The sequence below is a fragment of the Pipistrellus hanaki genome (assembly GCF_964339955.1).
Source record: "Pipistrellus hanaki genome assembly, chromosome: 2".
In the NCBI taxonomy this organism is placed as follows: domain Eukaryota; kingdom Metazoa; phylum Chordata; class Mammalia; order Chiroptera; family Vespertilionidae; genus Pipistrellus; species Pipistrellus hanaki.
In genome coordinates this window covers 182,296,763-182,309,173 of record NC_140504.1, presented here as the reverse complement: position 1 = coordinate 182,309,173, position 12,411 = coordinate 182,296,763, and the positions used below count along the sequence as shown (strand labels likewise).

Below are 12,411 nucleotides of genomic sequence, written 5' to 3'. Positions count from 1 at the left end.
CCAGTCAAGGGCCTGTACCTTGGTTGCGGGCACATCCCCAGTAGGGGGTGTGCAAGAGGCAGCTGATCGATGACTCTCTCTCATCGATGTTTCTAACTCTCTATCCCTCTCCCTTCCTCTCTGTACAAAAATCAATAAAATATATATTTTTAAAAATAATAAATAAATAAATAAAAGGTGGAATCCAGAGGGGCCCAGGCCACCCTCCGCTGCAGGAGGCAGGAAGGCTGCCGGCGGCCCTCGAGCCCACCCACGGCTCCCTGCGGCCCCTCCAGGCTCCTTCCTCTTCCACAAGCCCGGGGACCGCAGGGGCAGGGGGAGGGGAGAAGGACAGGGAGTGACAACAGGGTGAACTCGGAGTCAAGAAGATTGAGGATGTGCAGAAGCGTGCAAAAAAAGGTACAACGAAGCAATGTCAGAATTTGGGGAAATGAAGCCAAAGAGCGTGCGTGAGGCTGAACGGGGGTGATGTCACTGGGGGAGTAGCTGCTGCAACAACGTATCCCAGGGAGGCTCCGCGGAGATGAGGATGGAACCCGGCGGGGAGCCACACACGGGCAGCCATGAGCTCAGCTCAGCACAGATCCTCACGCCCCTCTCTCCTGCCCCCCCTCCTGCATTCCCAGCAAGACCCGACTGGCCTCAAACCGGTCCTCCGGAGACACCACGCTTCACTGTTTGCAACACGTGAGGCAGCGAGGAGCAGGGCTTGTGCACCAGGTGTGACGCCAAGGCAAGCTGCCTGGGTTCGAATCCTGGAGAGTGTGCTGCTTCCCGGCTCTGTGACCTTGGACAAGTTACTTCACCTCTCTGTGCTCCAATGTCTCTTTTAGGAAAATCAAGACAATGGTGCCGCCTTCCTAAGGCTGTTGTAAGGATTGCATTTTTTTGTTTTGTTTTGTTTTTTGTTTTTTGTTTGTGTGTGTGTGTGTGTATGTGCGTGCATTTGTTTTTGCTTTTAAATATATATTTTATTGGTTTTTTACAGAGAGGAAGGGAGAGGGATAGAGAGTTGGAAACATCGATGAGAGAGAGACATCGATCAGCTGCCTCCTGCACACCCCCGCACAGGGGATGTGCCTGCAACCAAGGTACATGCCCTTGACTGGAATTGAACCCGGGACCCTTGAGTCCGCAGGCCGACGCTCTATCCACTGAGCCAAACCAGTTAGGGCAGGATTTATATAGAAGACATTTGGCAGAGTATCCTGCATGTGGCTGGCTCTCAACAGGCATAACTCGATATTAATGTTATTGTACCTGTGCTCTTGCTGGCATCCCATGCCAGCCCCTCAGGGCAGCAGGGCTGCGCCCAGGTGATAGACCGGCATCCTCCACCTGCGGGATGGAGCCCAAAGCCTTGGTTTGGACTCGAAAGCCCATCTTGGGAGCCACTGGGGTCTTTCAGGCGGAGGCCCTGTGGGGTTCAGGCCCAGAACACCCCACGGCACAGGGCCAGGTGCCCAGCGAGTGCCTGTTAGACACAAGAAACAACCCACTCCCACTCACCATGTGCCCCCACACAACAGCCCCTTCACCCCAAGGGAGATACGTTCCCATCTTCCTCTATGGCCCGCCTCCTGGTTGGGGATTGCTACTTCTCACCACGCTACTTCCCTCATATGGCACCACCTTCCCCACCTCTGAGCCTCTGTCCACCCTGGCCCCTCTGCCTGTCCACGTGCTGCCATTCTTTAAGGCCTGGCACGAAAGACGCCTCCTCCAGGGAGCCCGCCCTGATTTCCCAACCTCTCAGTCCCCCCACGCATGTCCTCAGCCCTCTCGTGTGCCGGCTCCCTCACCTCCCTGGAGCTTCCGAAGGTGGGGTACCAGGTTCCCAGTGCTCAGCCCCGGCCAGACGTAGAGGGGCGTCAGCAAACAGAGGTAATGTGACTGCAGGTCTGCAGCTGAGCAGGGATACGGCCCAGGGTCCTGGATTCCCTCCCCAGAGCTCGCCCTCTGCCCAGGAACCAGACTTGCTCCCAGCCAGGTCGGCCAGAACTTGGCTGATCGTGTCTCAGAGGCTGGGAAGAGAAGTGGTGCTTGGCGTGATGGGCAAGGAGAGGGAACCCCACCCTGGCCCAGGAGGAACCACAGACAAGCCTCCCAGCCTCCCCCACCCACCCACCCCCCATCCTCACCCACCTCCCCACCCACACCCACCCCTGCAGCCCGCTCTCCCTCCCCACGGGGCCACCTCCGGTCAGGCCCTGCCCTCTCTGGCCTCGGGTTTCTGGCAGTTCCTCAAATGCAAACATGGAAGGGTCCCTGGGTCACCCGGTCCGAGCTCCCCACTTTACAAACGCAGAAGTAGAGGCTCAGGGGGGGGAAGGCTGCCCTCGGTCACTGGGTAAGCCAGGAGCAGACTCACCTCGGAGACGGCAAATCGCAGGGAAGGTAGAACAAAGAAAATGAGGAAATAAAATTGACTTACCCAGCAGCAGCTCCCTTCAACTAGCTGCCAGCTGCACCTCCCCCACACCACCCCTCAGCACAGCCCAGCGGGTGCGGCCTGGCTGCCCCCCGGGCAGCGGGGACAGAGGCTGTGCAAGGAGTCGCTGCCCCCAGTCACTCTGCAGAGCTGGGATCCGAATCTGCCTCAGAGCGGGAGGCAGGCCTTCCCTCCCTGCTGCTCTTCAATCGTCCCCCCCACCCCCACCCCCCAAAACCTCGCACACCCCTCCAGCAAGGCTCACGGACAAGATGCAGGACATGCCCCCAATAAGCTGCACACCCACAGCCCCCAGCACAGGGCCCGGCATACAGCTGGCGCCCAATAAGTGTGCAGAATGGATGAATCAGTCAAGCAAAAGACGGGCCCCCAAACAACCTGGCTTCTCGGGAAGGGCAGACGGCTGCTCGCTAACTACCTCACCCTGGGCATGTGACTCAACCTGTCGGGCCTCTGTGGGGCGGCAATGCCTACCTCAGGGGTCATGGTGAGAACGGAGATAGCACAGGCTAAGCGCTTAGAGCTGCCTGGTACGTAGCGTGCACTCTCTGAGTATTGGCACCGTCACTGTCAATGGTGTCACCATCTGTGCCTATTTCCCCAACACGGAGAGTATCTTGAGGGTAGAAGCCAGGTAGAATTCAGCTGCAGACATTCCCACCCCGCCATCAAACGCAGCCTGGCCCTGAGCAGGGGGGGAGGGGGTGATGGGCAGAGACAGACACAGTTACCCACACCCCAGCCGTGGGCCCTGGGGAGGGTGGCAGTTTATGGGTCCTGCCAGACACCCCATGAAGTCAGACTACCTTTCCCCGGCTCCCCTGTCACAGCCCCCAGCCCTGCAGCTCTGCCTGCTCAGCCCCCACACAGCCCCCCAGACCCCAGCCCAGGGAGGGCGGCCGGCCGAAGGAGCCACCCTGTGCCCACAGTCAAACTGGCAATCAGTTTGCTGCAATTCGATTTCCCAGATCCCGCTGGTGATTGGTTCTAAATTACCCTTATTAAAGTCTGGGCTGGTGACCAGGGCTGGAGGGGGGCGGGACTGGGGGAGCTGATTGGCAGTGGGTACAGAGAGCTCTCGGAGGCCTTGGGCTGGGCTGACCCCATGGAAAGCAAGTCCACGGCCCATCCCAGCAGCAGGACAGTGGGACGAAGGCCCTTGCCCCGCCCCATCTTAGAAAACGCGGCCCTGAAGGGTGACAGGCCAGCAGAGGGCATCTGGCTCAGGCGGACTCCCCAACGAGAAGGGGGTCCCTGGCCTCATTTCGTGGCACAGCCTGGGGTCACCCTATCTGCTCAACAGGGGCCGCCGCCCCCAGGACGAAGGGGAGGCAGCAGGCCCAGCCCCCAGCCTCAGGCCAGCACCCCCGGGCTCAGGACGAGGAACTCCATCTACTCAGACTGGAACTCCTACATCCCCCAGCCTCTGCCCCTAGCAGTTGGGGCGCGTGAAGTTCAACCCCAAGGTCAGCGGAGGCTGAGTCCTGACCTTCCTCGGGGGGCTCCAGCCCCCGCTTCTTTCTAATTAACTTCCCTCCTGCTCGCTCGCTCGCGGCTCCCGCCCAATTCCTGAGCGACTCCCGTCTCACAAAGGGGGCGTGAGGACACGGTCAGCAATGGGACAGACCGCGTCCCGACGAGGCGAAGGGGCAGTTGAGCCGCCCGGCAGGGGGTGGCACATCTCCAGGCCTTCGAGTGCGGGATCGCCGCCCGCATCCGTCTGAGAGGCCGGAAGGCTCAGTGCGACCACTGCAGGCGAGACCCAGGCCATCGCGGGCCTCAGGGCGCCCTCCGAGAGGGGCAGGCTGTGGGGCTGGCCGGCTCCCACCTCTGAGCGCCTGTGCAAACGTCACCGTCACCTGCTGGGCGCAGCGCAGGTGCGGCGAGAGGAGCCCAGCCCAGGTGCTCCCCGCAGGCGGGACACAGAAGGAGACAGTGCTCCAGGTCCCGGGCTGATGCTGCAGACAGCACGGCCGCTCTGGGGTCCAGGCTGGGAGAACCTCAGGTGCGGCCCAGCCCGATCCTGTGGCTCCAGGCTGCACCGCAGGCCGCCCACAGCCCCGGAGAAGCAGGGCCCCGGGAACGCAGCCCCGCGAGGGCCTGGGAAGTGCCAGCCTGGCCCCCACCCGCCGGCTCCGCCTGGAGTCCTGGCCCACGTCCGCACTCCCCGGGCGGCCCCCACCCCCGGGGTTCTGCTCTGGGTCGTCGGATCATTCAAACTGGGTCCCCACTCTCCAAAGGAAAGCCTTACCCGCACCCCCAAAAGCAACTCCTCCGGTGAGACCGAGAGGGACAGGAAAGGAGCAAAACGGAAGCGGGTACGTGAGAGAAATGGGCACTTTATTATTTCGTGTTGCTCATTCCCAAATGACCGAGGCACTTTAAAAAAAAAGAGGAGACGGCCGAAACCGGTTTGGCTCAGTGGTAGAACGTCGGCCTGCGGACTAAAGGGTCCCGGGTTCAATTCCGGTCAAGGGCATGTACCTTGGTTGCGGGCACATCCCCAGTGGGGGGTAGGGGGGTGGTGCAAGAGGCAGCCAATTGATGTTTCTAACTCTCTATCCCTCTCTCTTCCTCTCTGTAAAAAATCAATAAAATATATTTTTAAACAAAGAGGAGATGGAGGCTCAGAGAGGTTAAGGGAACTCGCCAAGGTCACACAGCAAGGAATTGGCAGAATTGGAATTGGAGTGTCTGCCCCTTCTACTACCTCAGGCCTGGAGAACCCAAAACAGACGGCACAGAGGCCTGGGGAGGGACTCAGGGTGGGGAGGCAGACCTCAGCCAGCTGGGGCACGGATGCTGTAGAACCCTCAGCAGCTGCTCTAAAAGGCCAGCTGTGCCCTCCACCCTCAGCAGCCAGGTAGGGAAGGGGCCAGAGCGTTTGTCCTGGGCCACCCCCGCCCCCATCCCCCAGCTGGGCCCTCCGCCATGGCCGCTCAGACTCCCCTGTAATCACAGCTTCCTGTTTGGCGCTGAGAATAGGCCTGGCCGGTGGGGGAGGGGAGCGGCCATCCCTCTGGCCAGGGCCTGCTCTGGAGCGAGAGAGGGCCGGAAGTCGAGGCTACCCCGCCCCCCTGGAATCTCGGGAGGCTGGGAGCCAAGGCAAGGGGGTCGGAGGGGTGTCAGTGAACAAGTATTTCCCCGGCACTGGCCCCCGATGACCCCAGGATGTGGGGGCCATCAGAGGGACAGCAAGCCAAGCCAGGTGGCCGAGGACCAGCCCGGCCCTGCTTCCTTACAGGGGTGGGAGTTGGGATGAGTGGGAATAAGGGGGCAGGACTTGGGAGAGCTCCTGCCTCTGGCCACCCTGCCCCCCTCCCCAGACACAAAATCACCAGGCTCCGAGCGGCTGGGCCGGAGCCCAGGGCCGCCACAGCACCTCCGTCCCACCCCGTGTGGTGAGCGAGTCCCGGCACTCCGACCACAGGCTCGCCCGCCCCGCGCGGACCCCGGCACCTCCCAGCCCTCAGGTACGCGCCTTGGACCCAGCAGGAGTCTGCCAGCCTCGGTCTGTGCCCCCAGCCCACCTCCACCGGAGAGAACACACAGCGCCATCCTCCTGGCCTCCTGCCCGCCCTCCTGCACTCACCCTTTCATTCATTCAGACCACACAAAGCAGGCCTTGGGGGTTCGGCAAAGAACAAGGCGGCGCCGGCGGAGGCTGCCCCTGGGGGCCCGGGGTCTGTCCAGAAGGCATTCCGACTCTTCTCCCGAAGAGTGTGACTTCCACCGGGTCACTCCTCCTCTCCGAGCCTCCATCGCTCAGGCCAGAGAGAACCGTAGGTGCAGCGGGGCCAGGACTCAAGGCCGGGGCAGCAAGGAGGTAGAGGTGAGCCCCACATAGAGTTCGAAGGACCAGAGGGGACTGAAGGCAGGCAGAGCGACCCCCATCCCTGGGGCACCACGGCGTGTCCAGGGGGAATGGTGGCATTTCGAAGCCCTCTCTCTCATCCTCCGTTCTAAACAGTCCCGTCGCCTGTGCCATGATCACATGGCCCAGACATGAGGCCCCCTCGCACCCCCATTTTGGGGACAGCCTGCACAATCCACAGAGAGCTCTCCTGGGCCCACCCCCCAGGGAGGCTCACAGCGGCCCATTTAACAGGTGACCGAGCATCACCCACCTCCAAGGCCACGGTGGGAACTAAATGAGAAAATACATGGGGCACACCTGGCCCGGAGCTGGGCGGAAAGCAGCCGTTGAGGAAACAGTGGAAACACGGTCCTGATGTGGGGGGGTGGAGGCCCCAGAGGTGACGGGACTTGCCCAAGGTCACTCATAAGGAGGAGAGGCAGCCCGGGTCTACCAGCTGGCCGGGCCGCGGCTCAGCCCAGCTCTGCCACTCGCCGCTGTGTGACCAGGAGCAGTCAACTCCGTGCCTCAGATTCCTCCTCTGTAAACGGGGGTTCTATAACCCCTGCCTCCAAAGGCGATCATGATTAAATAAATGCAGGTTCTCTTATTCAGCCCTCAGAGGACAGGAGGCGCCCTCCAAATCGAACCCTCAGCCCCCACCGGGCTGGGGAGATGGAGACTTCCCACGTCCCGCCCCAGCCCCGTCCCCAGCCTCTTCCCCAGAATGCTCCGCAGCCCCTTCCAGGAGGACCCGAACCTCTCCCCCCGCAGCTCTGGGGGAGGCCCCAGCTCCAGGCCTGTGCCCGACCCGGCTTCTGGGGGAAGCTCAGTCTTACCCTTCTTCACCCTTCAGGTGCCCTCAGCCACCCCCTGCTGCTCTGGCATGGTCCAGAGCCCCAGCCAGAGCTGCCCTGCCCAGAGCTGCCCGCACCCCGAAGGCCCCCGTGCCCCGGTCCCTGGGGTGGAAGGAGCCTTTTGTTTTCAAGCGGTCGAAGTCTCTTCTCCAGCAGGGCTCAGCCCCCACCAAACCCCAACACGAGGAACCGGGAACGAGCTGGGTTCACAGCCGGAGGCAGGTTCCAGCCCAGCTACGCCATGAGGCTGTGGTCACCCCAGCTCAGTCCTGTAAGCCAGTGTTTGTCCCCAGTTGGCAGGTAAGAAAGCCAAGGATCAGGGCGCCCTCCTCCTTTCTCCCCTTCCCTTTCCCCCTCATCCTCTTCCTCCTCCTCCTTCTCTTCCTCCTCCTCCTCCTTTCCCCTCCCTGACCCCGGCTCCCTCCTGGAAAGGCCCCATCTCCTGAGCGCTCTCGGCGTGCAGGTGTGCTCGTCACTCAGGCGCTCACTTCCCATCACCTCCGCGCGGCGGGCACTGTGACTGTCCCCGTTTCACACACGAGGAAGCTGAGACAGAAAGCACTGACCCAAAACCGCACAGCAGTGTCTGTCCCCAGAGCCCCTGCCGGCCGGGAGCTGAGAGCAGCAGACCCTGTGGTGTGCCTTGTCGGGCGCTGGCACAGGGGTCCCTGACTTTTCATTCTGACCGTGAGAACAAGCGTGCCCGAGGAACCCCGCGTTCAGAGAGCACTGGAGGGGAAACGGGTGGGAGCCCTGGGTGATGGACATGGTCGGTGGGGAAGGAGCAGACCACCAGGCCCGAATGAATTCCCATCCTCATGGTCCCTCACCCCCACCCCTACCCCTACCACAGGCCCAGCCACAGAACGGCCACCTTGCGAAGAACAAGAAATTGGTACGTGCAGACATTGTGTTTCGAGCTTTACACGTGAACTCCTTTCATTCTCCCGTTCTCCCCATTTTACAGAGGTGGAAGCGAAGGCTCAGAGAGGGTAAGGAACTCGCACGAGGTCACACAGCCACCAAGTGGTGAACTCCATCACAGGGAGCGTTCCAGCAGGACTCAGGCGCCCCTCCATTCCCTGCCAGCCCCGAGCCTCTCGGCTCCCGTTCCCAGGACCCCGCACGCCAGGCCTTTCTGGGCGGGGCCTTGAGCACAGCAGCTGAGGTGGCCCCAGGCAGATGTCCCTGGGAGTTGCAGTCACGTGGTCTCTCAGAAGAGAAGGCTCCCCCAAGCAGATGCCAGGACACACACACACACACACACACACACACACACACGCGCGCGTCAACGCACCGCCATCTGCAGCATGAATGAGATCTGCTCTTTAACTGAGGTCACTCTGGAAGCCACACACACACACACACACTCTCACACTCACACTCCCTTTCAAGCTGGTGGGCAGACCGAGGGGCCATCTTGGCCCTCTGAGTCAGCCACTCCCCACCTCCATAGTCTCCTCAGAGGACCCGCCACAGAGGCCTCACCCAGCGGAGGCCGTCCCAGCCGGGCTGTCCCAGCTGGGGCTCTGCAAGTCTCACTCAGCCCCTCCTCCGCAGGCATCACCCTTCTCCTCTGGGGCGGCATCCCTGGCTCTGGGCACCACCTATTAACCCTCTGCCTCCCAGGCAGATGAGATGATCCCCCTCCTCCACAGCCGGACCCCAGGGCAGGTGTGAGGCCTGGGGGGAGGCTCGCCGCCCCCCCTCACCCACAGCCTCACCCCTCCTCTCCTTCAAGTCAAGCCCAGCCACATGGGCCTCCAGACCCAGAGTCCCAGGTTTTGCTTCCTCTGCCACCCAGCTCTGTGTCTGAACCACCCCCTCTCCTTCACCCCCAGATCCAGCCTCCCCCCCCATCCCCACCACGCTGAGCCCGCACCACACCGGGGCTGTCACCTGGCACCCTCGCAGACCATCCCTCCCACCGCCTCCCGGGGAACGAATGCTTGGTTTTCGCTTACGAACAAGGAGCAGTCGTTCACGAGGGACGGGGCCTGCCCAGGGTCCCACAGCTCCAGACTCCGGCTGGGCCCCCACGTCCAAAGCATCTTGTCCTGAGCCCCCCTCACTCCGGTGCACACCTCGCACTTCCCGAGCTCCTTCCGAGTATGAAAACACACGTCCTCTCATTTGGTCTTCGAGGAGGGTGTTATTAGCCCCATTTCACAGAGGGGAAAAGAGAGGCTAGTAGGATTCTGAGAGGTGAGATGAGTGGTCAAAGGTCAGATCATGAGCCAGGGGCAGTCGCAGGAGGAGATGGGTCCCATGTGTGTGACCAGGCTGAGTCCGAGGTTGTGTGGCCTTCCGGAAGTGTAGCTGAGAAAGAGACCCTCCTGCCAGGCTGGGCTGGCCTTCAGTCCCTCCCGGGACCTTCTCTCCACACCTCCCCCCGGGAGCCTGGGCTGAAGCATACAGCCACCTGCAGGTACTTCCCCTGGCACTGAGCACCCCTCCCCCTGCCCCAAGCCCCCAGGTGGGCACGGCTGGTGAGCAGCGGCTGCCCAAGAAGCAACCTCTGAGCCCTGCCCGCCCGCCTGGCAGTGTATGGGCTGGCCGGCGGAGGCTCCGGGGAACTTGCAGGGGTAAGTGGGTGCCCTGACGTGGACCCTGAGAGATCTGGGTCCATGTCAGCCGGAGGGGGGCAGGCCGAGTTCCTGGTGGAACCGGAGAGAACGGGCCCAGAAACCCCGGCTCACTCCCAGCCAGGCTGCTGGCAAGTGCCCACGGGGGACTCACGGGGAACCTGAGTTCCTCAGAGGGAGAGGCCCTGGCTCCCTCTTCTCTCCTCCTCCCGCTCCCCCTGTGGAGCTGGGACAGAGCTGACCCCTCCCGGCTGCTGCCTGGTCACCCGAAGGGACACCCAGGAGTCACCTCCTACATCCGCACTCCCCTCTACCTGCACACACCGCCCCCTCCGGTGTGCACGCCCAGGAGCAGCCACCCAGCAGCACCTGCAAGCACACGGGCACCCACTCCCATGGGTGCAAGCACACGCCCACCACGGAGTCTCCCCACACGCACCCCTGCAGCACACACCGCCAGCGCCAGCAGCCACCAGCCCCGGCACCATAGGCGCCATGCACAACGGGTCACCCTCACACCTCCACACACACACAGGTAGGACACGACGGCACTGCCCACCCCTTTCTCCCACACGCACCCCACAGGTCCCAGCACCCTTCACCGGAGGGGGGACACACCCTCCCTGTGTCCCTCTCCCCCTCAGGTCACCTTCACACAGTCACCTTCCACCCCTCCTCTTCTCCGGGCCCCCCTACCCCCATCCAAGCTGCCCGGGCAGGAACCAAAGGCACCCCATCCCCGGGGCGGGAGCAGCCCCCACGCCCTAAAAGTGGCCGCGGTCTGGACACACCCACGAGCGAGCAAAATCCACGTTCACTCCAGACCCGAGACACACCCAGCCCCGGCCACGCGCCCGCGCCCCCGGCCCGCCGCCCGGCCTCCCCGCGCCCCCCGCCCGGGGCGGGCACCCCGCTCGCCGGGAGGGGGCTCCCCGGGCCGCCGGGGGGGGGGGGGGCAGCGGCGCGGGCTCCCGCGGGCCTCCCGCCGCGGAGGGTCCCGCAGGAAGGGGACGAGCCCCCCTAAACGGCCACCGGCGCGGGGTGGTCTCCCCCCTTCCCGATGCACCGCGGGGGCGATCCGGGGGGGTGGGGCGATGGGGGAGGGTCCCGGGTCCGAGCGGCGCGCGGCACTCACCCCCGCGGCGCGCCCGGCCAGCAGCAGCAGCAGCAGCGGCGGCAGCAGCCCGCGGGCCCCGGGCCGGGCCCCAGCGCCTGCCCCGCGGGCGGCGCGGGCGCGGCGCGGCGGCCCCGGATCCATGGCGGCGGCGGCGGCGGCGGCGCCTTTGTTCCCGCGGCGGCGGGGCGGCTGCTCGGCGGCGGCGCGGCCCGGCGGCTGGACCCACCGCGCGCGGCTCTCGCTCGGGGCTCCCGGCTCGGCGGCCCGGCTCCGCCTCGCGGCTCCGCGCCCACGGCCGCCGCGCCCGCCGCCCGCCCGCAGGAAGCGCGCGCCGCCGCCGGGCCGCCCCCAGCGCGGGCGGGGCGCGAGGAGGCGGGGCGGGGCGAGCGCCCCCAGCCCGGGGTCCCCGCCCCCCGCCCCCCGCCCCGGCCCCGGCCCGGCCCCCCGCCCCGGCCCCCCGCCCGGCCCCCGCCCGGAGCCCGCGCAGGGGCCCCGCGCCCCGCACAGGCCGCCCCGCCGCCCCGGCTCCGGCGCCCGGGCCTGGGACGCGGACCCGCCTCGCTGAGCTCGGCCTGGAGGACGGGGTCCCTCGGAAGGCGCCTCCCCGGGCGGCGGGGCGCGAAGGGAAGGCCCCCCCGTGGGGGTGCGGGGCGGGGAACGGCGGGCTGCCTCCTTAGAGGGTCTGAGCGGATGGGTGGCACCGGCGTGATCATCACCATCCTCCCCTAAGGGCTCCTTCGCACAGCACCTCCGGGACAACCGCCACCCCAGAGCCGCCCACCCGGGCCCGGACAGTGGTGTCTCCAAGACGCGGGTGTGCTGGGTGACCTCAGGTGTGGGCAACCCTCTCTGGGCCTCCTCTCCCCTCTGCACCGCGGGGGGCGGACTTCCCGGCCTCCCTGGGCTGCAGAGGGAAAGCTGGGCAGACCTCGAGAAGCTCCACACACACACACTGACCTCTCCCCTCTCCCCCTGAGCCTCAGGTTCCTGGGGTAGAAGGGAGACCCTACCCTCCAGGGCAGGTGCTGTGAGAATATGTCCCTGGGTGGCGTGGTCATCGCGCACTTGTCTCTGGGCCTTATCCCCTGCTTCCCTGGCCTACTATGCGCTTGACTTACTCGCTGGAGTCTCCCACCACTCACCGGTACCTAACCCCGGGAGGGCAGGGCTTGGGGTCACCTTGTTTGCTCTGTGTCCCCAATACCAGCTCAGGGACTGGCACATAGTGGGTGCTCAACACACATTTCTTGAATCAGTGAGTGTGTTTCCCATTCACCTGAGCTCCCCCCCCCCCCCCCAGCTGTCCTGGGAGGAGAAGGCAGGATTTTTTAAGCTCCAACCAGGTGTGGCCCCCAAGGCCTTAAGTGGGTTATTAATTCCTTCAGCAACCCCGTGAAATAGGGGGAGTGGGTATCTCCCCCTCCTTGATGGGAATCTGAGGCTGGAGGTCTCTGCCCTCAGCCCCTGTGTGCGGGGCCCAAAGGAAGGAGGAACTGGCTTGAGCTGAATCTGGAACAATTCCCCGGAGGAAAAGGGAACTGAAA

At 64.3% G+C, this 12,411-nt stretch overlaps 1 protein-coding gene across 1 annotated transcript in view; it reads right to left on the bottom strand.

The window, feature by feature from the left end:
* SDC3 (syndecan 3) overlaps positions 1–11,191 on the bottom strand; it is a 37,991-nt gene extending 26,800 nt beyond the window's left edge. The window contains exon 1 of the mRNA XM_084873103.1: positions 10,886–11,191. Coding sequence (XP_084729229.1) covers positions 10,886–11,008 — 123 coding nt within the window. The 5' untranslated portion in view covers positions 11,009–11,191. The remainder of the gene's footprint in view (positions 1–10,885) is intronic.
* Between the last annotated feature and the right edge of the window lie 1,220 nt (positions 11,192–12,411).